At 42.4% G+C, this 27,466-nt stretch overlaps 1 protein-coding gene and 1 long non-coding RNA gene across 3 annotated transcripts; one reads left to right on the top strand and one right to left on the bottom strand.

Moving 5' to 3' along the window:
• Nucleotides 1–5,807: 5,807 nt before the first annotated feature.
• LOC307014865 lies at nt 5,808–8,469 on the bottom strand. The gene is made up of 4 exons (XR_013801340.1): nt 8,331–8,469; nt 6,598–6,780; nt 6,136–6,515; nt 5,808–6,005 (listed from the first exon to the last, which is right to left on the bottom strand). It is a non-coding gene; the product is annotated as an uncharacterized lncRNA (long non-coding RNA).
• Nucleotides 6,806–15,845, top strand: LOC307014863 (uncharacterized protein). 2 transcript variants are annotated; one of them, XM_079643078.1, is made up of 4 exons: nt 6,806–8,123; nt 12,398–12,613; nt 12,714–12,852; nt 14,768–15,845. In XM_079643078.1, the coding sequence occupies exons 2-4, from the start codon at nt 12,399–12,401 to the stop codon at nt 15,551–15,553; spliced, it is 1,140 nt and encodes a 379-aa protein (XP_079499204.1). In that variant the 5' UTR covers nt 6,806–8,123; nt 12,398; the 3' UTR covers nt 15,554–15,845. The 2 variants fall into 2 exon arrangements, 1 of the variants encoding a protein (XP_079499204.1); XR_013801338.1 differs by lacking the exons at nt 12,398–12,613; nt 12,714–12,852; nt 14,768–15,845 and adding an exon at nt 8,365–8,499.
• Nucleotides 15,846–27,466: the final 11,621 nt, after the last annotated feature.

Raw genomic sequence — 27,466 nt, 5'->3', positions numbered from 1 at the left:
GCCCTGACGGTTTGGGGGGGAGTGTGAAGGAAATAAAAGAAGCTTAATTTCCAACCTTTTGTCATCAGTTTCAAATGTGTTTCACATATCCCCCACTCTGGGTGAACCAGCTGCCTATGACCTATCGGTTAATAGCCAGCAGGGTTCGTTACAAAAGCCTGCACATTTTAATCTATCGGTTAATAAGTTACAGAGCGCAGTAACTACGCCAGCTGCCTCCAATCTGTTGATTAGTAGGCAGCGGGGTTCGCTGCGGAGGCCTGATGGTTATAACTTTTCGGTTATTAAACCACAGACCTCGCGGCATTCCTCTGTCCGAGATATGCCACCTACACACGGTCACAATAAGCCCATGAGCGCCGTGGTAACGCCTCATGTGGATATCACTGCACACACCTCCACTCGTCCTCTGAGCGTGTACGCGCCTCACGATGAGAGTCGGAGTGAAACGCAGCGTGTGGAGGCCCCCTCACAGCCCTTTCGCTCTAGGCCCACCTTGGGTTGCCTCACGGGCAGCGGCGGCGAGGGATCTGGCGTGGCTCGTCGTCATGACGACCACAACACATCTCGAGCATGTGCGCCCGCTCTCAGAGTCTTTCTCGGAGTGGCAGCGCGTGTGTGTGATGGACAGATGGATGAGCAGGCTGATCAGCAGAGGGTACACCCTGCAGTTCGCCTCCCCCCCCCACAGTTCAACAGGATACAGGAGACACGCCTGTCATCCCGGGAACAGTGTCGGGCACTCCAAGCAGAGCTACGGGAACTCCTGTTGAAAGAGGCTATTTCCAGGGTTCCCCGAGGGGAAGGAAATCAGGGGTATTACTCCCGCTACTTTCTTATCCTGAAAAAGACGGGGGGAATGAGACCCATCCTCGACCTGTCAGCGTCCAACAAGGCAATAATGAAAAGGCCGTTTCACATGCTGACGGTCAAAAGGGTGCTAGAGTGTGTTCACCAGGGAGACTGGTTCATTTCTATAGACCTAAGGGATGCATACTTCCACGTACCCATCATCCCACAACACAGGAAATTCCTGCGGGTTTCATTCCAGGGAATATCGTACCAGTACAACAGTCTGCCGTTCGGTTATTCCCTGGCTCCTCGCACCTTTTCAAAGTGTGTAGAGACGGCATTGCACCCGCTACACAGAGGAGGGATGAGAGTACTGTTTTACCTGGACGACCTGCTGCTGATGGCTCGCTCCAGGGAGGAAGTTGCTTTACAGACGGTACAGCTCATATCGCATCTGTCAAAGCTGGGTTTCATGATAAACTGGAAAAAGAGCTGTCCTCTTCTCTTCCAGAGTATTGTTTACCTGGGTGTGGAATTGAACTCAGCCCGCATGAGAGCGCGACTCTCACGGCAGAGAGTGGAGACGCTGACAGCTCTCCTTCGACGCGTCACACCCCGCAGCGTGGTGACAGCCCTCTCCGTGATGCGGCTGCTCGGCATGATGGCAGCCGACCACGGGTTGATTCCCCTGGGTCTCCTTCACATGAGAAGACTCCAGAGGTGGTTTATTCGCCTACGCATCGACCCTGTGCGACAGAGGAGGCGCATGGTCATCCCTCTGTCCGTGGGTTCAGACTTAACCTATTGGAAAAGTCCCCACGTCCTATCAGAGGGTGTGGCCCTGGGCAGAGTTACGTCACACATCTCGGTGTTCACAGACGCATCTCTCTCAGGGTGGGGAGGAACGTGCATGTCGCGGGCAGTGGGGGGACAGTGGCCGACTCACATGTCCTTCGACATAAACGTGCTGGAATTGATCTCCGTACGGAGAGTAATTCAGCATTTTGCCTCGCTGCTGCAGAATCAACATGTATTGATTCGCACAGACAACAGAGCCGCGGCAGCCTACATCAATCGCCAGGGCGGGGTACGCTCAGCGCAGCTTCTGAACACAGCCAGACGGCTGTTGATCTGGGCGCGCGCACACCTGCTCTCCATCAGAGCACTGTATGTGCCCGGCGAGTTGAACAAAGGGGCAGACCTCATGTCCAGAGGAGGTCCTCGCCAGGAGGACTGGAGCCTACATCCCGAGCTGATCGCCCAGGTTTGGAGCCGGTTCGGGAGGGCGGAGGCGGATCTGTTCGCCGCACGCGGGAACGCGCAATGCGCCCTCTGGTTCTCCCTGTCAGCGCGGGACCTCCCCCCCCTGGGGGTGGACGCGTTCGCACATCGTCCATGGCCCAGGGGACTGCTGTACGCCTTCCCCCCAGTCCCGCTGATTCCCCGGTTTCTGGACCGAGTGCAGGAGGAGGGGCTGTCAGTGATCCTGATTGCCCTGGAGCGCACGGGCACTTCCTGGTTTCCATGCCTACAGCGTACGCTGTCAGGCAGGCCGTGGGAAATTCCGTGGCGCGGGGACGCTCTCTCGCAGGTGGAGGGAGCGATCCACAGTCACCCAGTGATAGGCCAGCGCCTATGGGCATGGCCCCTGAACGGGAACACTTAGAGAGGTTGGGTCTCTTTCAAGATGTTGTACGCACCATTCAGGACGCCAGTGCCGCGTCTACCAGAGCGACCTACACAGCCAAGTGGGCAGCTTTCCAGCGTTGGTGTGTAGAAAGAAGCCTGGACCACACTACGTGCCCCCTGCCTCACGTGCTGTCATTCCTCCAGCTGTTGTTGGACAGGAATTTGGCTTTCAGCACAATCAAGGTATATGCGGCTGCAAAATCATCTTGTCACGTGGGTTTCGGAGCCGGGACGTTGTTCAGTCACCCCCTGATGAAACGGTTTCTGCAAGGGGTACGAAGACTCAAACCGGTGTCACGTGCACTGGCGCCTCAGTGGGATCTGGCTTTGGTGTTACGAGCACTAAGCAAAGCCCCATTTGAACCGTTAGAGCAGGTTCCCCTTAAAATGTTATCAGCCAAAGTAGTACTGCTTTTGGCAGGGTTGGCAGGACCCCCAGTAGAAGAGTAGTCGGCGGGACCCCCAACGGGACAAGACATAGGATTGACAGGACCCCCGGCAGGAAAGTAGTCGGCGGGACCTCCAACGGCACAGGACATAGGGTTGGCAGGACCCCCGGCAGAAGAGTAGTCAGCGGGACCCCCAACGGGACAGGACATAGGGTTGGCAGGACCCCCGGCAGAAGAGTAGTCGGCGGGACCCCCAACGGGACAGGCCACGGAGTTGGCAGGACCCCCAGCGGAACCTCCAACGGCACTTGAGTAGGGACTTGAGTAGGGACTGGAGAGGGGACTTGAGATGACCAGAACTGGGGCTGGAACCATGGCTGCTTGGGCCGGTACTGGAGCCGGGACCATGGCTGCTGGGGCCTGTACTGGAGCCCAAAGCATGGCTTCTGGGGCTCGGGCTGCTAGCCTGGACCTGCAACTCCTTCTCTTAAGAGCCTTTTGGAGGCTCTGTGGACCTCCAAAAGCCAGACGAGTACGCGAGTTCGGCTCCTGGACAGGAGCAGGAAATGGGGAAAAAGCAGGAGTTGACTCCAGACGGAACACACTGAGACGTATGGCGTCAGGTTGGGAATTGGGAGGCAGGGGGCTAGCATGCCTGGGGCTAGCAGGCCGGGAATCACATGTTGAAAGGAAGTCCAAAATCCAGTCAGGTAAAAACTCAACAAAACATGGTTTTTCTGCTACCAACCGGTGCGCCTCTACCAGAGCGGCCCTCTTCTGCCGAACACTGGACGCTCCCTTCCACCAATCAACGAGGCAAGTCAGTTAAAAGGTAAAATGCTGTAATTCTACCTCAAATGAATCATCTGCTGGGTCCATTTGTGGTCGGTTCATTCTGTTACGGTTGAGTGAAGCAGGCAGGACCCAAATGCAGAATAAACTGAAAAAATACATTTATTTCAAGGTCTAGAGGCACAGACAGAACACTAACACGAGAACACAGTCAAAGACAAGCAATGAACCGACAATGACAGACAGAAAAACCAGAACTTAAATAGACACAAGACTAATCACACAAACCAGACACAGGTGAGGAGGCAGGAGAAAACACAGGGGCACCAGTTGAACACAATCGGGTAATTAGGTAGGAGGGAAAACAGACAGACAGCAACAGGCAAGACAGGAGGTGAAGACTTTTCAAAATAAAACATGAAACCAAAGACAGAAAAAGACAAGACAAAACACAACACAAACAGATCGTGACACAAACCGTGTATTACAATGCCGTTATGTGATGACTTTCAAACAGAAAAGCAAGAACACTCAAAATTAAGTATTATTTTATTATTTTAAAATGTTTTTCCGAATTCATATCATATAAACACCAAATCCCAACATGCATTGCGGCTAAAACATCCAATCAGCAAGTTTAAACCATGAGGATCTTGGGTAATCGCTCGAAATGCCTACGTCTGTTTCCGGTTATTTTTATTTTGAAATTCAGTTCCTGACGGATGCCAAAAAAGCCAGAGATTATGGAATCAAACAAAAATAAAAACAAGGATAAATGTGTGTTATTGGTGAGTAAATAACAGTGTGTTATTTTGAAAAGAATAACAAATTAGAAGGAAAAGAATATTTAAAAAAATACAGATTTCACTATTCTGAGGCTCTGAGCCCAATTTATTTTCCTCACAGACGGCAACAAAAGTCAGAAATTATACGATTTAAAATAAAAGCATTATTGTGGCTTGATATTGCGTAAGAACATGTTTTTATGAACCACACAGCTTCCGGTCTTCCTATAACACGTAATGCCGTGAGACTACCAATAGAAATACATTGCTTTTAAAATTGTGCTGTGCAACACGAAAAAAAAAGGGGGAAATCCTGTTGCTGAACACGAATCGATAGATTAAAAATCGTGTTGCTGAACACGAAATGCCATGAGACTGGGTTGCATTACAACATCAGAAGGATACGTCCCCTCCTGACCCAGAAAGCGACACAACTTCTGGTCCAGACTCTTATCATCTCACGCCTAGACTACTGCAACTCCTTTCTGGCTGGTCTACCTGCATGTGCCATCCGACCACTGCAGCTCATCCAAAATGCTGCGGCTCGTCTGGGGCCTCATTTATAACGCCGTGCGTAGGATTCACGTGGGAATGTTGCTTACGTAGTAGAAATCCGAAACATAGGTACATACATTTTCCGACATTTTCCGATTCACCGAACATTGTTTACCGGCGAGGAAAAATGCGTACGGCACTTCCTACGCCGGTTTCCCTTTATAAATCCCAATCAACTTGAAATGCGGTGCAGCTTTTGCGGGCTTCCCGTCACACCCATATTTGTCTATAAATAGTCATTGATATGCCCATAATGAATATTCATCAAACCAATTTCAGGCAAAAACGAACATGGCAAAGAGCGAAAAAAGAGGTAAGAAAATAAACTTCAACAACTGTGAAGTTGAAATCCTTGTCCGAGAAGTAGAGACAAGGCAAAACATTTTGTTTGGTGGCCATAGTATTGGCGTAACGAATGCCAAAAAGGCAACAGAGTGGCAGCATGTGGCAGATGCTGTCAACTTTGCATCAGCACAGGGTCGCACTGTCGCGGAAATAAAAAAGAAGTGGTCAGACATTAAGGTGGACGCCAAAAAACGCCTGGCCTCACACAGGCAGATGTGCCACGGGAGGGGGAAAAGGGGCACCGCAGCTCACCCCTATGGATGAAAGGCTGGCCGGGATAATCGGTGAATCCCTGCATGATTGGAGTGGTGACGGAGGCAGATGGGGACACCGATGTTAAGGCTGCACTGGATGAACATAACCACATTTATATACCCGTGTTTGAAATGAGAGTAAACCAAATGCATTCAACTTGTGTGATATCTGCTGGTAGCCATATGTAAAGAAAACAATAAGTGTATTTAGAAAAACAAATCATAACTTTATTAAATCATTTTTCATAGATGCTGGTTCCAGCGGCGTAGGGGGACAGTGTACCGAGGAACCTCGTGCCTCGAGCCTCGTCGTCTCCACGGCACCTCCTGCCTCGAGCCCCGGCGTCTCCACGGCACCTCCTGCGCAGCCCTCCAGCAGCGGCCGTGTCCTCACAGATGCAGTCCTGCAGATGCAGAGGGACACAATTGCTGCAGTACACAAGGTTGCAAGAGAGCTGGGACAACTTCGTCATGTGTTGGCTGAAATAAGCACTTCGTTAAAAGATTTGGCCAATAAATAAGTTGTTTCCATACCTTGTTGTGTCTGTTTTACAAGTGACGCATCACATCCAGAGGCTGTTGCAGTCCACCAGGGTTTCTCGTCCATGCCTGGGGAAGGGGGTCGGGCTCGTCTTGGGCACAAGCAGCCTCAGGGGATAATGGGACATTTTTCAGCAGTGCCAGATTGTGAAGCACAGCACACGCCCTCACAATTTGGCACACCTTGTCAGGCTTTTAACACAGTTTGCCTCCTTTGGCATCGAGGCAGCGCCATCTGCCCTTTAGCAGCTCTATGGTGCGCTCTACCACAGCTCGTGCCTGGCTGTGGCGAGTATTATATTGTCTCTCCTCTGCGTTCTGCGGTTTGTGGAATGGGGTGAGCAGCCACCCCTTGAGGGGATATCCACTGTCACCTGTAGGGTTGATAAATAGGTCATATAACGCAGCATATATACATTATTATTTATTTAGGAGTTTTACATTAATCATTCTTACCTGTTACGGCTGTATGTATTCCCTGTTTCTTTTTCCCGTTGGTTCCTCTACCCAGGTGTGCTGCATTGCTGTAACGAGGTTCAGACGAGGTGCACCTGGAGAAGGAAGTGCTTAAAAGCTCCAGTGCAGCAGCAGAAGGGAGAAGCCTCTGGGGTGGGGACTGCTGTGTCTCTGCTGCTCATCCTAGGAGAAAAATTTGATGTGTTGTCTATAATAAATCCTATGGATTCGATGATTTTAAAAGGTGTCTTTCGTGTTATATTTGGGTCAGTGGTGGAATTTTGTCAGCTCCATAGGGCCATTTTTGTGGGGCGTAACATTACCTAAGAGCCATCCATCACGCACAGCTCCGGCCTCAAGTCTGCGGCCAACACTGCTGTTACGCCAAATGAAGCCGTCATGGGTTGACCCAGGCCACCGAGCAACTACATTTGTTAACAGCATGTTCGCATCACATATGATATGAACATTAATGGAATGAAAGTGCTTTCGATTAACGACTGCACTTTCATTCACACTAGGTGCCCTTAAAGCAACGTGAGTGCAGTCAATGGCACCGATTATATTTGGGAAACCGGACATTGCTGCAAATTGCATTTTTTTATTTGCCTGCTCACCCACCGTGTAAGGAAACGTAATGTACAAATGCGACAACACAATTATACCTCCCAACACATCTGGCATAACACGGCTGAGGGTTGGCTGGGATATCCCCGACCTGTCAGCCATTTCCCTCTGAAACGTGCCAGTTTGCCAGAAATCCAAGTGTTGTAAGCACTTGGATTGGAACCGGCACGGCTCGGTTTCTTAGTGTGCTTCTCTACAAAGCCGGGCCCAACACAGCACAAAGCTCCAACAAAATGGCTCTTGGAAGATGGAACCGACTCATGAGCCACTCATCATCATTGGCCAGCAAATCTTGCTGCTCTCTGAAATGCCGCTCCCTCCGCACTCTTCCATTCGCCAAGTCCTCTAGCAGTGCCAAATCGGCCATTGTGCGTCATTACGCATTGTGATGGCACACATTTGTATACACACCCGGTCACCTGATTGTATCTGATAAGGTACAGGTGGTGAAATGACCCTGCTTTTATTGACTGGTCCATTTGCTAGCCATAATAAGACGAAGATTCGTCATCGTAATGAATATTAATACTAGTTATATGGCTTCCTTTTTACTCTATATGGTATGTAAGGCACCTAAAGCTGAATCTGTGTTAACCCTTGTTGTAGCCTATGTTAGAAATTTAAAATCAATGTTTTGATGATATAATGTAGTTTAAACATACTGTCAAGTTAAATGCTCTTTTATACTGAAAAACCAGAAATTCTCGTGCACAACCAGTTAAGCTTTTATTCTGAAAATCCTTCATCTCCGGTTAGCATTTAGCATGTGGCTAATATACGATTTCCTAAAGAGGTGAATTTAGTAGCGAAATGACATGGTGTGGTGAAAACCGAAACCTACTGATTTAACACTACAACTATAGATGTCGAGATACTACCATGCTGAATATTAAATGAAGGTACAGTTTATTTAAATACATTATTGTTTACAGACGAGAGTAGCATGTGACAACATCCGGAATGACTGGAAACCAAACCAGCCGTGAAGCATTTTCTGTATTTTTTAGAGTATTGATTACAGCGTTTAGAATGTGTTACATGAAAAGTGATGAAAGAGAATATGAGGAGAAAAGGCGTGTTAAGCATATGTTGAATGTGAAAAGTACCAATCTTCTGTTTAAATGCAACAACGGACATTAGAGACGAGGCGAGCCGGCTGGCGGGGAGGAGCCAGCAGAGGATATATAACAGCACCGGACGAGGGATTCTATCTCTTCTCTTGCTCAGGAGAGCCGGTGTCGGTACCAGATGTGTTCGGGGTACCATATGTGTTCGGGGTCCGTCTCTTACCAGTGACGTCACGACGTCACGACGTAATGACGTCACGCATTGTGATTGGCTCTACGGTAATTTACCCACGCTGTCTAGAGTATAGAGGGGTTTTTTGATCATTACATTACATTGTATTTAGCTGACGCTTAAGTGCATTCGACCAACAAGATAAAAACTTGAAGAAATACAATAAAACTTGAAGAAAAACAAAGACGAATGAGGAGAAGAACAAGAGAAATCGAAGGTAAGAAGTATAAAACGTAATATGGTAGGTAATATGTAATATGTTCAGTGCCGTTGGTACGTTAGTTCAAACAGTAACAACGGACTATTTTTCTTAGCGTATGCATGTCAATTTAAATCAATACATACAACTATTTCACATGTACAATATTTTCTTAGCCCTAATACTTAATACTACTTATTTCGTTTTGATTGTTATATTTGATTATATTATATATTATCAATAAATTATATATTATATATCAATATGATATACTTTTCTATATAATAGATTATCAAAAAAAGTATTTATTAAGTAAGGGATAATGTGCAGCAATCACAATCAAGTCCACAATCGAATCCATAAAGACAAAGTAAATCTGTTTACAGTTGTTTCATATGTATGTTGAGAGGTATCCATATATCTCTTCATTTTGCTCTCAAAGTGCACCAGATTGATGCATTTAACTTCAATATTTAAAAAAAATCACTCCAAAGGGAGTGCTTGTTCTTCCTTCTGTCTGTCTGAATCTGTGTATTCTCATGTTCCGATTAACCCAGCCAAATGTTTCTTCTTTTGTGTCTTGATGTGATCTTGAGTCGAGGCTGATCCTCTTGCTGTGGTCCCGCATCCTGGATCCTCTATCCTGAGTTCTGGATTAAGTCGTGGACTTCGGGTCGTGGCTGAACCTGTCTCTGCGGTCCTGCCTGGGTCTCGTCGTGCTGCCTCCCTGAAGGCTCCCACAGGATTGTTGACATCTTCGTGGATTCATCCTATTATTATAGACGCATGCATTTCCTAACATTTGGTCTACCTATATTGCAAATGTATTATCTCCTCGATTTACACACGGCATCTATTGCACGTCTGTCCGTCCTGGGAGAGGGATCCCTCTTCTGTTGCTCTCCCCGAGGTTTCTCCCATTTTTCCCTTTAAACTGTGGGTTTTCTCTTGAAGTTTTTCCTTGTACGATGTGAGGGTCTAAGGACAAAGGGTGTCGTTTTCTTCTCATACTGATATTCTGAACAAACTGCTGTTGTATTTGCTGTAAAATGTCTTTACTGTAGGGTATTTTTTATTATTTGTACAGCACTTTGGCTCGACCAAAAATCGTTTATAAATGTGCTATATAAATAAAACTTGATTTGATTGATTTGATTTGAAAGGGTGTGCGCCAAGGTTCCACATTAGGACCAATAATTTCACCATATACTGTATGTAAATAATCTCGAATAATCTTTCAAATGCTGCTTTCCATTTTTATGCAGATGATACTGTTATTTATTGTTCATCCTCTTCTATAGAGCAAGTCTTGATTTCCTCCAGTCTGCCTTTGATGTTATTCCATCCCATTTATCTCAACTCAAGTTAGTATTAAATGCAGACAACTCCAAACTCATGATATTCTCAAATCGCAAAAAGTTAACTTATTTTCTCCCCAACATTTGTACTGTTCAAGGGACTGACATTGACATTGAAAGGGTCACTACATACACATATCTAGGTTTTATTATTGATCAGAACTTATCTTTCAAGTCACACACTGAAAATGTTGTTTTAAAATTAGGTTTCTCCTTTCAGACAAGGAAACATTTGATCTCTGCAACGTTTTTACCAGTATTGGATTCTGGTGATCTGCTTTACATGAATGCCTCTGACCAGTGCCTAAAGAGTTTGGATACTGTGTACCATTGTGCATGATGTTTTATTACATATATATATATATATATATATATATATATATATATTGTGAGTTTGGAATAAATATGCACTTCATGAAAATTATTAGTTGGTTACTGTTAGTAAAAAAACAGTAAGGTTAATACTGGATGTTTGTTACACTTGGATATGTTTTCTGTAACACTTGTAACATAATTATTCTCCAGTTTATGCATTTGAGTGACTTGCAGTTAATGCTCGACATTCAATTCAAAACCTTTATTTATCTAGGTAAAATCCCATTGAGATCAATGATCTATTTTTCAAGGGAGACCTGCAGCAGTAGGTTCCACATGAAGACATAAAAACATAAACAACAGAACAACAAAAGGACATCATACAGCAAAAAATACAGGGATTACAATTTACATATCTATCCACATGTACAGGTACCAACAGCATCTGACTGTGGAGCATCCAACCGAGCTTTAAAAACATGTAGTGGTACCAGCTTGGTAATTTTACATTCTTTTTGCTGACTGTTCCAAGTTAGTGGAGCTGCACATCTAAAAGCTTTCTTCCCTAAGACAGTCCTAGCACTTGGCACATTTAATAAAACCACAGCATGAGATCTCAGGCAATAAGTACTTTCAATTTGCCGAGAGATCAGGGAGCAGATATAAGATGGTACTTTATCCAACATGGCTTTTCTAAATGAAAATGTACCAGTGACTGAGCCTCAGTACAGTAAGTGATGGCAAAACCGCCTTGGTTTACAGTGTACAGTGATGCGTAAGTGCTTTACAGTTTGTCACAAATTTCAGTGCCCTGTGATAGTAAAACCTTATTGTGGTGTAATTATATATCCAAAGCAGTCAGAAGTCAGAACATCTTTAGTGATGTTTAACCACTCAGAAGACAGCCCATCAAAAAGAACACATTGGGACCTTTCAGAGAGGTAGTTCATCTTCTACATATAATAACGGACAAAGTAAAGAATGAAGTGTAGGCTATGTTTAAATGTTCGGAATTTGACCGTGTATGATGGTCCTCTTGAGTTGCCGTACAGCCAATGGCGTACAGCCATTGCTCCGTTTTCATGTTTTTTTAACATGTTTTTCACAAACATTTTCACACGCTAGGAGCATAGGAATAATTCAATTCGGTTCGTCATGATCTGTAGGTGTGATTTGCCCCCGAGCACCCCTGGGTAAATTACCGTACAGCCAATCACAATGCGTACAATGCGTGACGTCATTGGTAAGAGACGGCCCCCGAACACATATGGTACCCCGAACACATCTGGTATCGACACCGGATCACAGCTGTTTTCTGCCTGAACAATATTCTGTCTGTAACACTACCGCGCCTTTTTTAATTAAAGTATCCCATTTGAATTTTCTCAGAGACTCCATTTAGTCTCATTTTAAAGCTTCTCTCCTGGACGCGAGAATAACGAACATATTTAACAATTGACCTTTCGCAAAGCCACGCCCCCCCTTGGTTACTGTTGCTAGTCCGACAAGCTGAGAGCCAGATGCGTTAAACAAAGCCATAATGGAGGGTCTCCGTAACGTATCGCCTTAACAGACTCATTTTGGAGCAATAACGCAGCAATATCCTCCAGGTCCCGACAAAAGGGGCTACAATACGCTATGGAGGGTTATATCCACAGTATAAACATTAGAAAAGAGGGAGGCACAACATCAATAGAGGCACTTGCATACAGGTCGCAGTGCAAGAGTGAAAAACCACATGAGCTGTATGTCAAATTCGACGAGCACAATATTGTGGACCAGGCTTGTTTGTGTACTGCTGGGTATGTTCTGCTTTTGTAATATCGAGTTGTCATTGCTATTGAAATCGTACATCTAGTTATTTTTTAGGGCTAACGTTAACGTCGATGTTGATCATCCTATCCAGCTAGCTAATGTTTGCAAGTGTAGCTGTACAATAAATGAATCGAGTGAAACATGAAATAAACATGCCACCAAGCTGATCTTTTAAAATAATTTACAGTATGCCAGGTTACTGTTCACATACTGTGGGCTTGATGCACACACTGGACATTTGGCGTGCAAAAACAGAACAGATCTCCTCCACAAGTCAACCTCAACAATGGCACAAAGCCAGAGGGAAAAAAATAACTGGCCAAGCTATTTTCAATGTGGCGGTAGCCAAGGCCAAAGTCAACCGTAAGCGGAAGCCTATAACATCCAACTCTACCCACAACAAGTAAGTTATTCCATTCTGTGTAGTGTGTACTGCATATTACCATACTTACCATATTTACCATCAGTCATGCTCTTGCTAATAATGCTATTTCTGTGTCTAGGCAAACACTAGGAACAAATACATACAAGCTCATGAAAGAGATGACAGATGCGCCTATAAGCTACCTTGCCGCAGAAGACACACCTGAGGTAGAAGTTTGCGGCAGGACATATGCTGTGGGATGTGGCCTAAGCCACCAGGTGAGAAACGTATATAATTATGGAATATGATAAGACCCCCCCTATATAATACAGCTCTGTACACATACATCTGATTAACACTACACTATTAATTTGTATATTTTGTACCCAGTTTAACCACCTGTACATTGTATATAAATACAATGTACAGGTGGTTAAACTGGGTACAAATATACAAATTAATAAAAGTAATTAAAGTACTACAGCATAACTAGTAAGAGGGTAATAGTAGAAATATATAAATATAGGCATTTTAATCTAACAATATGAGAGAAATCAACAGTGTAAACAAGTGTGAGGGTCTGTATGCCCTATTGGTTATATTGATGATGCAAATTAGACAGTTTGAAATTAGTTGAATACAGAATAGAAGTACTTTATTACATTTTGGTAGTAAACAAATTAAATACAGAATAGAAGTACTATAAAAAAAAACTGGATTACACTTTTTTATATATATTAATGACTGTCATATTAAACATGTCCCACTAAACACAAATGTCACCAAGCCAAACATTTGATAACATCTATCTGTAGCTTTGTTCAATAGATTCAATGTTGTACTTTACTTGAGTATATTTCAAAGGAAATATTGTACTTTTTAACCCATTACATTTATCTGAACCCTGCATTTACTAGTCACTTTGATGTACATACATTCTAAAATATACAGTAAAATGTACAGGAAGATATACAAGGATTTATAGAGTCCGGTACCCTCACTGTTTGAGAATGTGTGGCTGGAAGTTTGAGAGCACGCTCACCACATACCAGATCTGACTTATATTCCCCAACCTAGTATTGGGAATTCGGTCTGACACCATTTTGAATTTCTTTATCTTAGCGATGGCCCTTTCCACATGAACACGGTGCTTTGCGATGCGCTTAGTTGTGAGCACATCTCCAGATGGCATTTGCCTCTTAGACCTCGCAAAGGGTGGCAGGTTTAACTGCAGTCCGACAGACTTGATATCGTCCTCTATCAAAAAGCCCTTATCGGCCATTAGGCCATCACCTCTTTGCAGATAGCCAATTTCTATCTGTTTCTCCAGTAGTGGGATGAGACCACTCTCTCTGACTATCTCCTTGTCAGACATAGAGCCTGTGAAAAGTGCAGAAGAGAAGATCACAGCACCACGGGGGTCACAGGCAACTAACGATTTCAGAGTGTTTGTGCTTTTGTAACTCGAATAGCTCTGACTTTGCAACACCAGTGAGGTAGGCCGTTCCATTTTTAGTTCAGTGCAATCCAATATTGCAAATGTTGATGGATAATCCATTTTGTAGGTGTCTGGCATATTTTCCATAATGACATCTCTGTGAGGCCAAATTGGTATTGCACCCAATACGTCGAACATATAAGGAATCCAGGAGTTGAAAAGATTACTTGCACTCTGCACGGTTATGCTGAATCTAAAGGCAAGGTTTTTCAAGTCTTCATTGTTGCGTAGTTTCATTAAAACAAATAACAGCTGGCTACGCAGGGGCATCTCAACAACTTGCCAATCATTCCGCTGGTATTTTAAGGGGACATTTATTTGAGTGGCACATGGATCATTTGGAATGCCAAATATTGTGCACAGATGGTTGAATCGTTCATATGTGAACCCAGTACTATATTCCAACATTTGGGGGATGGCACTGTTTTGGAGGAGTTCGGGTGTGAGAGTTCCTTTTCTAAGTGTGCCAATGTCTGCTTTCAGCCTTTCTACCTCTGTTTCCTTTAAAGCCAGCATCTCTTTCAGGTTACCATTTTCTAATTCTAATTTCTTCTCTTTTTCTGTGGACTGCTCCTCATCTGGTCCCCCTTCCAGTTGACCTTGTTCAGAAAGGAGGGGTGGCTCCACAGTCTCTGGAAAGACACATATTTACATGTTAATGATAGCATTTTGATCCCACCTTTTCTTTTTTACAGCTTCCCCTATTAAACAAGGGAGCCCCTTCTGCTGATGCTGAAGCGCCGCCTGTATGTCAACCAGATGACTTCCCCAGCTTTCCTCTACCATCCCAACCGACAAGTTTATGCACAGTCCTGGATGAAAATGGCACGCGTAGTTACAACAGAGTGACCATTTCCCTAACCGAATCTATAGCCCTAGAATGTGACACCAGACAACAAAACACAAACAACCTGTGGTTTAATGCAAGATCTGATCGCTTAACATCAAGCGCCTTTAAAAGAATCTGCTCCAGGAGAGCAGACCATGACACACTTGCTGTAAACCTCAAGTATAAAGGATCAGTACAAACCAAGGCCATGAAAAGGGCTACAGAACTAGAGCCCATAGCAGCAAAACAATACACAAAGCTAACAGGAAACCAAGTGTATCCATGTGGTTTTGTTGTGAATCCGCAGGCACCACACCTCGGTACATCACCTGACCGTAAGGTCTTAGAAATAGGAGAGAGTGAAAGTCCAAGCTATGGGCTTTTAGAAATTAAGTGTCCATCCAAGGAAAGCTTCACTGAGTGTGCTTACCTCTTAAAGCAGGCAGATGGCAGCTACAAGCTAAAAGAGTGTCACGATTATCACTACCAGATAACAGGGCAGCTCGGGCTCACTGGTATGTCATGGTGTGATTTCTATGTTCACTGTGCAGAAGACTACCACCTACAAAGAATATACTTTAATGTAGCAAAATGGGAGCAGATGAAGAGCAAGCTTGATGCTTTTTACTTTGATTTTTACAATCCAGCGTAAAATGTAAATGACACTATGTAATAACCCATCATCTACACTCACTGCACACACATCCACATGTACACACTCACTTTAAACAAACACTCACCTTATCACTCACTTTAGACACTTTATATGTATCTATTATTAAAGAGATTTGCACTACATTCATACCTATTTGCACCTTAACTATACAGTACAGTTCTCGGCTACTTGTTTTGTTACAATGACTTGCTTTGTCATTTTGTTTGGAATTTAGTTGGTATGTATGTGACAAATAAACCTCTTGAATCTCATTCTTTCTGTATTGTATATATGTATATAACAACTTGAAACTTGAACTTGAAATGTGGAAAAAAAGCTATGGTTCATTACTCACCATTGAAAATCACACACAGAGTCTCTTCTGGGGTTTCAATGGTGCTGGAGGTGGATGCCTCTTGCAACGTTTTGATGAGTCTTTACAACCATCATTTGTGTTATTTTGGAATAAAACAATACAATCACAAGAGACATTAAATGTTGTAGTTTGTCTAAAGTTAACTACAGTTTCCTTGGTGGCTTTCTGCATCCACCTTGTTGTTCCTTTGTGGGGGTCGGGGTGCCCACTTGTGCAGCAGGATTAGGGAAGTCAGCAGTAGGCTTTCCATTAACAAAATGCTACAAAGATTAAAGCAAAATATAAATGAATGATTACCTGTTGGCTTTCTTGTTTGTACTTTGACCACAGGTAGACTAATAACGGAGCTCAGCTGTTCAGACATTATTATGCATCAAGTGATATACATGGTCAAAACGACCTAGAAGCACACAGCTTACAGCTGTAGTCGTGTGACTTTAGCTAACGTTAGTTAGTGAAATTACTTAATTAAATTAGTTAGTTAATTTGTGAATGTAATCTTTGCTAGCTAGCTAGCTACGTTAGCACGTATTTACCTTGGAGCAAACGTATTTGTGTTTGTTGATATTCGCCATATTCAGCTGGGCATGGGGCCTGCCGCATTTCTTTATCCACTGGCGGCATCTCTCCTCTCGGGTTTTGGGTTTAGGAAACGGGTAAAATATCACCCCCCCCTCTAAGCTTATGGGATATCTGCTATCCGATTTGCAAAGACCATAAGCACAACGCTTCACCATTTTCGCAATGAATTTGAACGCTGAGCTTGTCGAACTTCCACAGGGAGCCGCGCATGTGATCGAATAGGATTGGACAACGGGCATTTAGGGGCGTGGCTTTGCGAAAGGTCAATTGGGGACCCTGACGTGATCTCGTTTCACCGGGAGAGCAGTTGCAGTTTTCAAAGGATCTTGAACAATGCTGGCAGACATACACTCGGGCCCATACAGAAAGGTAAAGAAGTACCTGTTTATTCAAAATCTTCAATAGATTACATAGTGAACAATAGGAGTGTGTGTCTGTCTGGTAAATTGGACTCCTGAGAAAGACTGCCTAAATGTAAGTTAAAACAAGCCTAAATGGATAAACATTGGTATCCTACCACACGTGGCGTTGCTTTGTCACAGGCAGGGTGAGTTCATTTTCTTTTGTTCTATTTAACCCTGCATGCTATTCGTTTGTCTGTTATTACATGTCGGCCAGAGGCCAATCACAAAATAGGTGTCTTTTGTTGCGTTTTAAGTTAACGTGAATGGTTTTAGGCCATTAAGCAGTCGGGACTGCTTGAGGCAAAGACACAGCCAAAGTTGGAAGCTAAGGTTATTGGAGTGAGTGTTTTGTGTTAACAACAGTGTGAGGCTGTTTTAAAAAAGTCCTTTTTCAAGGAAAAGGCCTGAGGAGTTTGAAGCTTTCAGTGGTTACTTTTTTCTGTTTTCAAAAAGACATTGCGTGGTGGATTACGACGAGAAAAAGCGACATTCGTGCGTTAGATAGACGATATTCTTCTGATAGTGTTTGGATAGTGTCCCATAATAGCGTGTTTAAACAGAAGAAATGACCATAATGGCTCTTAAAGTCAAAACATTTACGTACATTGGTAGAGGGCTATGACATAAGGGTATGAGGCCCACTTATCATTGTAAACTAAATAGAAATGTTATTTTAAACTACAGAGTTGTGTGTTGAATTTACTAGAGAAAATATCACCCCGCCATTATTTCAACTCCACTGTGAGAACCACACGAGCTGTTTTTTTTCAAATCCCTTTGTTCTTCAGGTCAAAGGTTGGAAAACCAGTTGTCATCTTGTCTTGACCTCATGTTCACAGTGAACCACACGGCAGTCGCCATTTCATGAAATGCTAATTGAAGTACTCTGTTTGCTTTAACACACTGAGGCTAGGCATTCCATCTTGTAAAGAACATCATACTTCTTGTTAGAGTTAGAACTATTGGAAGTACTTATGCTGGTAAAAGTGTATTGGCTGGTTTTGGGATATTCTTGTTTGCAAGTGTGTATTGGCGGTTTTGTGAATATTCTTGTTTGCAAATGTGTTTTGGCGGTTATGTGCTGTGTTGTTTAACCATAGTGTAATGTTCTTTCTATTTTAAAGATATTTTTAAGGAAAATAAATTTCTCCTTGTTAAAAACAAGTCAGTTTTGCAACCGCTATTCCCTAGTGGATTAAGCTGGAAATTAAAATAGCGCACTCTGGTGGTAGTACAGAATTATTACACAAATAAAAGAAACACCATAACATTGTGAAGTATAATTTTAAGTGTTATAAATAAACACATGCTTAATCGCCAAGATAGAATTGCAAGTGGTTTCTAATTATAAGAGAAGAAACTTTACATAATACTTTTTCAAACACCAATTTGTTGAAGCTAATACAAGTAGTGACATTAGCATAATTTCATACATTCGGTATGCACTGTACACAGGAGATTTGGATTTGAACCATATTCGTATTTCAAAGTCAAAACCATACATGGTACAATTTTTATTTTAACATTTCATATTTTAATTTTGCATAATTTTTATATTAACTTTATTAATATTTTACCTAAAACTTTTTTTTTTTAAATGTGTAAAAGCTTGAGCAACTAAAAAGGAAAAGAAAAGAAAAACAGATTTAAAGTTCGGACGAACAGCAACGAAGGTGCTAGTCAGAAGATTAGTGCTTCATCTTTGATAAGTTAATAAATAATTAGAGAACATGTCACCAAAAGAAACTAAGTTGAGACTAGACGCAGAGCCAGGCTCAACAGCAGATATCAAGGGAAGGATAAAAATCAGATCAGATGCTATAACAGTTCCAAATCTTAGACAAAAGACATGGAACCACATGGAGAAACTGTTGGAACAGTGGCAAACGAGAGGACTGTTTCCAGCAGATGATCAGCCTGGACCAACGAAAGCCCATAGAAAAGCTGTAGTTGACTATGAGAATTGAGAATACTTGCAACAGCAACACGCATGGATCAAAGCCGGACAACCCCCTTGGTATGGACCTGCTAAAAGCGCTATAAACAGAGCTGAAAAAAGAAAATCTAGAGTTACAAGTCTGGTACTCCATCTAAAATATGTCAGCCAAGAATCAACGAACAGTATGTGGCTCAAGGAGCAGAGCTCACAGCAAAGGAAGATAAGAAAGAAAAGACAGAAGAAGCTCCAGTAATCCAACCTTCAAAGCTCCTTCCAAGCCTGACAGATGCGCCTCCTCCCTACATGACAGAAGAATACAGTTTCTTTCAACCCCCAATACAAGCTCCAACGCTAGGTGTTTTAGGAGGAGTATTGGAGTTGGACGGTCCCCCCACAGCTACACGTGTCAAAGACTTGGAGTATGAGGTAAGACTCCTATCTGGTGAGCTCAACATAAGATTGGAAGAACTAGGCAGAAGAATGGAAGAGGAGCTCAACAGAAAGATGGAAGAACTCAGCAAAAGTATGGAAGCACAACTCAAGAGAAGAGAAGGCGAAGGTTCTCCAGACACCACAACCGTAACTGAAGCTGGAAGACTCAAGAACTGCTCAACACTCACGCTACCGGTGATAGCGGCTGGAGAAGGAGGATTGAAATACCAATCATGGACTCACAGAGACATGGAAGCATTAGTGTCAAAACTACCTCCACTTACACAAGGAGGTCAGAAGTGGGTGAATGATCTGGAGAAATACACAGTCCAAGACCACCTGTGCTTGGGAGACATGAGGGCACTGCTTGGACGGATAGAAGGAAGACTAGAGGCAAGAGCAGTGGATTCCAAGGCCAAATGCACCAACTCTCCAGATTACATTTCCTTCAACAAAGTCAGGTCGAGGTATTGGGCTGCCATTCGTCAAATCTACCCAACAACACGGAGTTTACATGCCCTCAACAGCCTGAGAAAAGAACCGGGGGAAGACATGTATGCCTTCCTGAAGAGATGTGAAGGAGTGTGGGAGGACTGCACTGAGGAACGACATGACGTTTCACCGTCTGTTGTAATGCTGTGGAAGAACGCGGTCATTAACGCCCTTCCCCAATCAGTGCAGGCAAGCCTGGGAGATGTGGTGGCATTAGACGCTATACCCATTGAAGAATGGAGACAACATCTCATTTACCACGATATGAAATACCAAGCAACCCAGAGGGGAAAAGACGAAGAAATTAAAACATTACAACTAAGACTCTTGAAGATACAAATGGCTGAGAAAGATACCGAAGCTAATAAAAACAAAAAAGCGGCAAGGCAAATGGCAGCTACATCAGAGAAAGCAGTGCAGATTCCTCCAACAATTCAAGCTCGGGAAGAACCAGAGAATGCAGGGCAGACATCTCAAACAGTTGAATCTCAGATAGTGCCAGAGAATCAGAGAGAACCAACAACCAGGAGGTTTCCGAGGAGGCAGAGGCAGAGGAAAAGTTCTCCGGTTTGAGGGATGCTATATATGCAATCAGCTGGGCCATTGGGCTAGAGATTGTCCACAACAACAAATGAAATACCCACCATATGCACCAAACAACGGCCCACCATGCAGTTTCCATGATGACGACGGAGGCAGGGGGTCCCAGAGATGTCAAAGACGTACAGGATTTCCAAACATGAACCAAATGCCACTGACAGCCTGGTATCAACCACAAGGAAGCTTAGAGGACCAGACCATCAGGTGATGCATCTTCAGCACTAGAGTATTTTGAAATCCAGCTACATAGAGCCACATATGTCACCACAGGAGGGAGAGGTTGAATGTTATTTAAAAGATAGTGAGTAGAATATTGCATTTACACATAAAGCATCCACAGAGTAGTAGAAGATTAAGACATAGTAGAACATTTAGCAGACTATTTTTGTAATTATGAGAAGGAAAATACATTACGAGTGATGTTTTTCCCCCACACAGAAAACGATTGTGTCCACACAGCTAGTGAGGTCAAGAAGACAGGCTTCCACCCAAAATATGCAAGGGGCGGCGATACACCTGATGTGGAGCTGTCCAGACCTGAAAACAGAAACTCGATTCTGCTTTGGTGAACTCTGGCTACAAAGGGAGGTGTTCCAATAGGGTCGCTTGTCTCAAACCAGTGAAGAAGTCAACAAGAACCCAGCTGAACTAGAGAGTGACTGTTAGTGGGAGAACTGTGACGGAGCGACAGAGACTGGCCCAACATTTTCCAGCCAGTACATAGATAGACCCCGTCAGAAGACCGGGGCTGTGTTTAAAGGGGAACTTCATTTATTCTTAGCCAAAAGTGCAGTTTTTAATCAAACAAGGATGTGATTTATGGAGTCAGATTACATTTTTCTCATAAACACAATTTTATAATCTGCCTGAAGTATCTGTTTTAAGGCATGAGCTGCAGATTAAATAACATGACACTGATTGAGAGCTTGGATGAAGAAGTCGTAGGGTTTTTACAACAGTTTCAAGAATCAGTCTTTATTTATTTATTCTTGAGTAACTTTACTGATTTATAGTGTAGTGCGTAAGGCAATATCTCATTTTGAGTGAGGGGCACCAGCCCTTCATGCAGGTCACCCTCTGTGAGAATAGTTCATATTTTCCCTCCAGTTTGGAGAAATATTATTTTATAATATGTTAGTTCAACACCAATCCTCTAATCCTATAATTATTGAGACGCATTAGCGACATCAGGGGTATTGTTTTTCGTTGCAACAAATGCATAATACCATGACAAAAGCCATTATTGAAACAAGTAAACTATTAGAAGTGCTAATGGCAACTTTTTTGTGAATATGCATTTATGCCATCAGAAAGCCATACATCATATGATATTTTTGTACCCCTTGTGGGTACACGGAGAAGTTATATTTATTTAATGCAACGTTATGGGTTTTACATGTCCTGTTTATAATAGGGTAATCATTGCAATATTAATTGAGCATTTTATGCTCAAAGGAGGGAGTGTCATGATTATACAGATATGTTGATTTCAGTGACGTTGTAGTTAATAAATAATAACATGTAGTCAACAATAGGTCTCATAACAACAAGAGGTATGCCGAAGCTAGGGCCTTCTCCAAGGAAGGAGTGGTCCAGTTTTAGATATTAGACAAATAGAAGTGGATGAATATGTCAGAACTCTGAGTAATATTATGCAAGTTTTGTCTACACAGGCTAGGAAAACTAGAGAGATACCAGACGAGACACCAGAAGAGACTCCTGTTCGGCCAGGTGATTGGGTGAGGGTGAAAGTTCACAAAAGACAGTGGGCTCATCCCCGGTGGACGGAAGCGTGAAAAGTTGTAACAAACTTCACACCCGCTCCGGTTTAAAGGTAAAAAAAAGGAGCAAATTGACACCACCTCACACATTGTCACCCTTCACTGGCAACTTCCAGAACATTATTGGGAGTTAGGACTGATTTGGCAGAGCTGGAACAAAACAATAAATAGAAATAAGATAAAGATAGAAACAGCTCAAAAGACAAATTGTCTATAGATTTTTATAGATTGTACATTAATGTGAAAACCAATTTTTTGTTTTACATCTGAAAAAGAGTCAATTTTTTCTATATGTTATTTTTGTACTCATTATTTAAATTCTGTAACGGACACACCCAGGGATAAAATAGAGATGATGACAAGAAGAAAGCCAAACCAATTGTGGGGTCCCCTAGGGATAAGAGTCAGAATAGCATTGTCGATTGTGCTCATTACACTTGGCACCTTTCTGGTTGGAAGGGGAGTACAATATCAAGTAAAACATGGAACCATTAGTTCACTCATAAAGAATGCCCACATCACTAACGAAACTCCAGCTGTGTTTCAGAGACTTCCACTTATCCCCAGAGCCAAAAGATCAGCTGAGCAACAAGAGGAGGAGTGAGAAATACTCGTTCCCAAAGGTGAGGCGGTTATAATCAAGATGATTCACCCCCCTATATGCAGTTCTTGTATCAAATGATGAGATGGGTTTAAGTGATCGGGATATGTAAGTGATGGGGATTTACAGAATTGGGGAATCTCTAAATACACTGGATCCATGTTTTAGTCTGTACCAGAAACACCCCCTGTTAAGCTATGAACAACCGACCGGTGACCTGAGCACAATTATTGAAAATGATTGTTAGACACAGGCTACTAACCCACAAGTACAGCTTTGTATGTACAAACTCTATGAACAAGACTCCCCAGCAGATAGTGGCGACATTGCAGATATGTCCAGTCACAAAAGTTACTAAGGTTCTAAATAACAGTGGGATTAAAGTGATGGAGAAAATATGGAGACGTTCTTTTATAGTGTGTGAAATATGTGGTGCTTGAAACATGTAGGTATTTAAATGTATAGAAGAAAATGGTTTCCTGAAAGAGTTAATTGGAGTAAACATGTTACAGTGGTTGAAAGCAATGTTTAGGGATATGGTAAAATTATTAGTAGACATGAATTGTGTTTAGATGACATTTAACAACTAAGATGGATAGTAAGATTAGGAAAATAGAGAGGAAAAGGTTGGATTTATTTTACCTCGGTGTGTTAGAATTTAACTATACGTAATGCCTCCCGAGATCTCTCTCTCTCTATCTATCCGCCTGTCAGACCGCTACGACCCCATCGTCCAAGCAGACAAAAGACCTAACCACGGAAGACTCCTCCTCCTCCATCGAACAGACAGAGAAGCAGAGCTGAACAATCTCCACCTGAGGAATCCAGAACTACAGGTGACATAAAAAGGCACACTCTCATCGGTCCCCCACAGGACATGAAGTTCCAAGCTGAGCCACAAGATTTGGGCACAAGAGCAGAGTGTGGGACATGAGAGCGGAATACGCCCTCCATGCAACCAGTCGAGACTGTAAAGGAGGAGATGAAATGCAAAGCAGATGGGACACTGAAAAGAGTTACAGCGGAAGGATCCAAGAGCGGATGGACTGAGGAGAAGGTGGACGGAGGAGTTGGCATGGTCCGGCAGAACGTGAGGGGGTCGTGGCTTGACAACCAGAGGGGGAGAGAAGGAAAACGGGAGTGAGTGAGTTTACACATAAACACACTTATTCACCAACGAGAAATACGTAAAGAAAAAGATTTATTAGCCATGAATTAATCAATTGGTGAATTTATAAAGAAAGAAAGAGGAAACTATTAAATAACCCTAAAAACACACTGAGGGTAGAACATATTATTCAATCTTTTCATCATATGAACAAATTATTCTTTAAGAGTTTTTTATTCATGTGGGAATTTGGGGGAGATTTAATTTGTTACAGTATAGACCTACATCTTAAAGGGATGGTTTTAGTAACCACTCTATAAAAGCAGACAAATCTTTATTTGTATGGAAAATGTTAAAGGTAGAGCTAGTACCAAGCCAAAGATAGTATTCAAATCTAGAGTATTGATTTCTCCATTGTAGCATGGTTATTACCTCAGGAGGGAAGATTAAGGTGGAAATAACATTTGTTTTTCGTCCAAGATGTAGAGTTTTAAAAAGACACTGGGCAAAGAGAGATTGCACATTTTAATTAAAAAATATATATATATAATTGGGAGTAATACATGCTTGGATACTCATTGTGATGGTGCATATTTTACAACAAATATCGTTCAGGGAGAAGGGGTCGCTCGACCCACCCTGCAGATGTTTTAAATCTTTCTTGCAGCTTCAGAGGGAGCCAGAGTATGAGTTTTAAAAGACAAGCGCCACCAGCTCCTAAAGGTCATCCATTCAATCAGTGATGACCTGACATTTAGAGATGTTATTTAAAGGAGAAACATATCTGCCATAAGTGTAAATTCCTTAATTAAACTGCAAACCATTAATGAAATGACTTCTGTTTTAAAATCCTTGTTAAAGGAGGAAGTAATTATCACATGCTCAGCACCCAAGGTTTCACACACTGTTAAAGGGTTTAGCATAGCTATTTAAGTAGACCATAATTGAAAATAAATGAGTATAATGCGTTATTGATATTCCACCGGTTCACACACCATTTCAGGGACTTTATCACTGCATTAGAACAGACCACCCAAAGGTACTTAGTAGGAACATTTAAGAGATTAAATTCTACAACTGTTGTAACTGACCAAAATCTTCTCCCAGAAATGACAGTCTAGAATGCCGTACCCCAGAGTAGAACGTACTGATTGATCACAACGGCCCCTTCTAGAGAACATATTACTTTCATACCTTAAATGGTATGAAAGGAGGTTGGGTACATTTCTCATGAAGAGACAGTTACAAATGCTAGCAGAACAAGACGACCCACCCCGTATACAGATGTTGATGACAATGATGAGTTAGTTTAAATGATATGGATGTTCGGAGATGAGATTGATCAATGAATGTCCAGCTGATGTGATTCTTTAAATTATGAAATCATGTGAAGAAGTGAGCAAAATAAAATGCTAAAATGGAGTGAATCCATTTCAATTTACTTTACACTATTCCAAGATAGTTTTATTTTTCAATTTACCTTGCCAATCCAAGATAATTTATTTTATTCTTTATTACTTTATACTATTCTAATATGGTGGATCTCATGTTGTATAAATCATTCCTATTCTAAAATGGTTTGTTTCTTTTCACTTTGTAAAAACAAGTGCCTTAACACTGAGCGTGGTATGGGAACGGTTTCTGTGAAAGGAGGGAGGAAGTAATGTTCTGATACCAAGCCATTGCTGCTATTTTTAAGAGTGATATTGAATGTAAACACTAGAAGTTATGCACAAGGGAAAACTTTTATCTTTGAGCTCAGACAAGGATTTATTTTGTATTTTTGTAAAGTTAAGGCTATAGAACCATTCCATTTTGATTGTATGTTTGTAACATGAGTTATGTGCTATACAAAGTTCAGATGAAGAACTCATTGATTTCAGTATTAGATACACACCTTTTAGGTGCGTAAGGAGGGACTGTTAGAAATTTAAAATCAATGTTTTGATGGTATAATGTAGTTTAAACATACTGTCAAGTTAAATGCTCTTTTATACTGAAAAACCAGAAATTCTCGTGCACAACCAGTTAAGCTTTTATTCTGAAAATCCTTCATCTCCGGTTAGCATTTAGCATGTGGCTAATATACGATTTCCTAAAGAGGTGAATTTAGTAGCGAAATGACATGGTGTGGTGAAAACCGAAACCTACTGATTTAACACTACAACTATAGATGTCGAGATGCTACCATGCTGAATATTAAATGAAAGTACAGTTTATTTGAATACATTATTGTTTACAGACGAGATTAGCATGTGACAACATCCGGAATGACCGGAAACCAAACCAGCCGTGAAGTATTTTCTGTATTTTTTAGAGTATTGATTACAGCGTTTAGAATGTGTTACATTAAAAGTGATGAAAGAGAATATGAGGAGAAAAGGCGTGTTAAGCATATGTTGAATGTGAAAAGTACCAATCCTCTGTTTAAATGCAACAACGGACATTAGAGACGAGGCGAGCCGGCTGGCGGGGAGGAGCCAGCAGAGGATATATAACAGCACCGGACGAGGGATTCTATCTCTTCTCTTGCTCAGGAGAGCCGGTGTCGGTACCAGATGTGTTCGGGGTACCATATGTGTTCGGGGGCCGTCTCTTACCAATGACGTCACGCATTGTACGCATTGTGATTGGCTGTACGGTAATTTACCCATGGGTGCTTGGGGGCAAATCACATCTACAGATCATGACGAACCGAATTGAATTATTCCTATGCTCCTAGCGTGTGAAAATGTTTGTGAAAAACATGTTAAAAAAACATGAAAACGGAGCAATGGCTGTACGCCATTGGCTGTACGGCAACTCAAGAGGACCATCATACACGGTCAAATTCCGAACATTTAAACATAGCCTACACTTCATTCTTTACTTTGTCCGTTATTATATGTAGAAGATGAACTACCTCTCTGAAAAGTCCCAATGTGTTCATTTTGATGGGCTGTCTTCTGAGTGGTTAAACATCACTAAAGATTTTCTGACTTCTGACTGCTTTGGATATATAATGACACCACAATAATGTTTTACTATCACAGGGCACTGAGATTTGTGACAAACTGTAAAGCACTTACGCATCACTGTACACTGTAAACCAAGGCGGTTTTGCCATCACTTACTGTACTGAGGCTCAGTCACTGGTACATTTTCATTTACAAAGCCATGTTGGATAAAGTACCATCTTATATCTGCTCCCTGATCTCTCAGCAAATTGAAAGTACTTATTGCCTGAGATCTCATGCTGTGGTTTTATTAAATGTGCCAAGTGCTAGGACTGTCTTAGGGAAGAAAGCTTTTAGATGTGCAGCTCCACTAACTTGGAACAGTCTGCAAAAAGAATGTAAAATTACCAAGCTGGTACCACTACATGTTTTTAAAGCTCGGTTGGATGCTCCACAGTCAGATGCTGTTGGTACCTGTACATGTGGATAGATATGTAAATTGTAATCCCTTTTTTTTTTTGCTGTATGATGTCCTTTTGTTGTTCTGTTGTTTATGTTTTTATGTCTTCATGTGGAACCTACTGCTGCAGGTCTCCCTTGAAAAATAGATCATTGATCTTAATGGGATTTTACCTAGATAAATAAAGGTTTTGAATTGA

The sequence above is a fragment of the Notothenia rossii genome (assembly GCF_949606895.1).
Source record: "Notothenia rossii genome assembly, chromosome: 8".
NCBI lineage: Eukaryota > Metazoa > Chordata > Actinopteri > Perciformes > Nototheniidae > Notothenia > Notothenia rossii.
The sequence above is the reverse complement of the archived record's forward strand: the minus strand, read 5'-3'. Positions and strand labels throughout refer to the sequence as shown.

What these genes read in the sequence shown, in the direction of transcription:
- LOC307014863 (XM_079643078.1), top strand. Translation starts at nt 12,399, where the DNA reads ATGCCAGGTTACTGTTCACATACTGTGGGCTTGATGCACACACTGGAC. An exon ending in TCCAACTCTACCCACAACAA is followed by an intron (nt 12,614 to 12,713) that starts GTAAGTTATTCC and finishes TTCTGTGTCTAG; the next exon opens with GCAAACACTAGGAACAAATA. An exon ending in GATGTGGCCTAAGCCACCAG is followed by an intron (nt 12,853 to 14,767) that starts GTGAGAAACGTA and finishes TCTTTTTTACAG; the next exon opens with CTTCCCCTATTAAACAAGGG.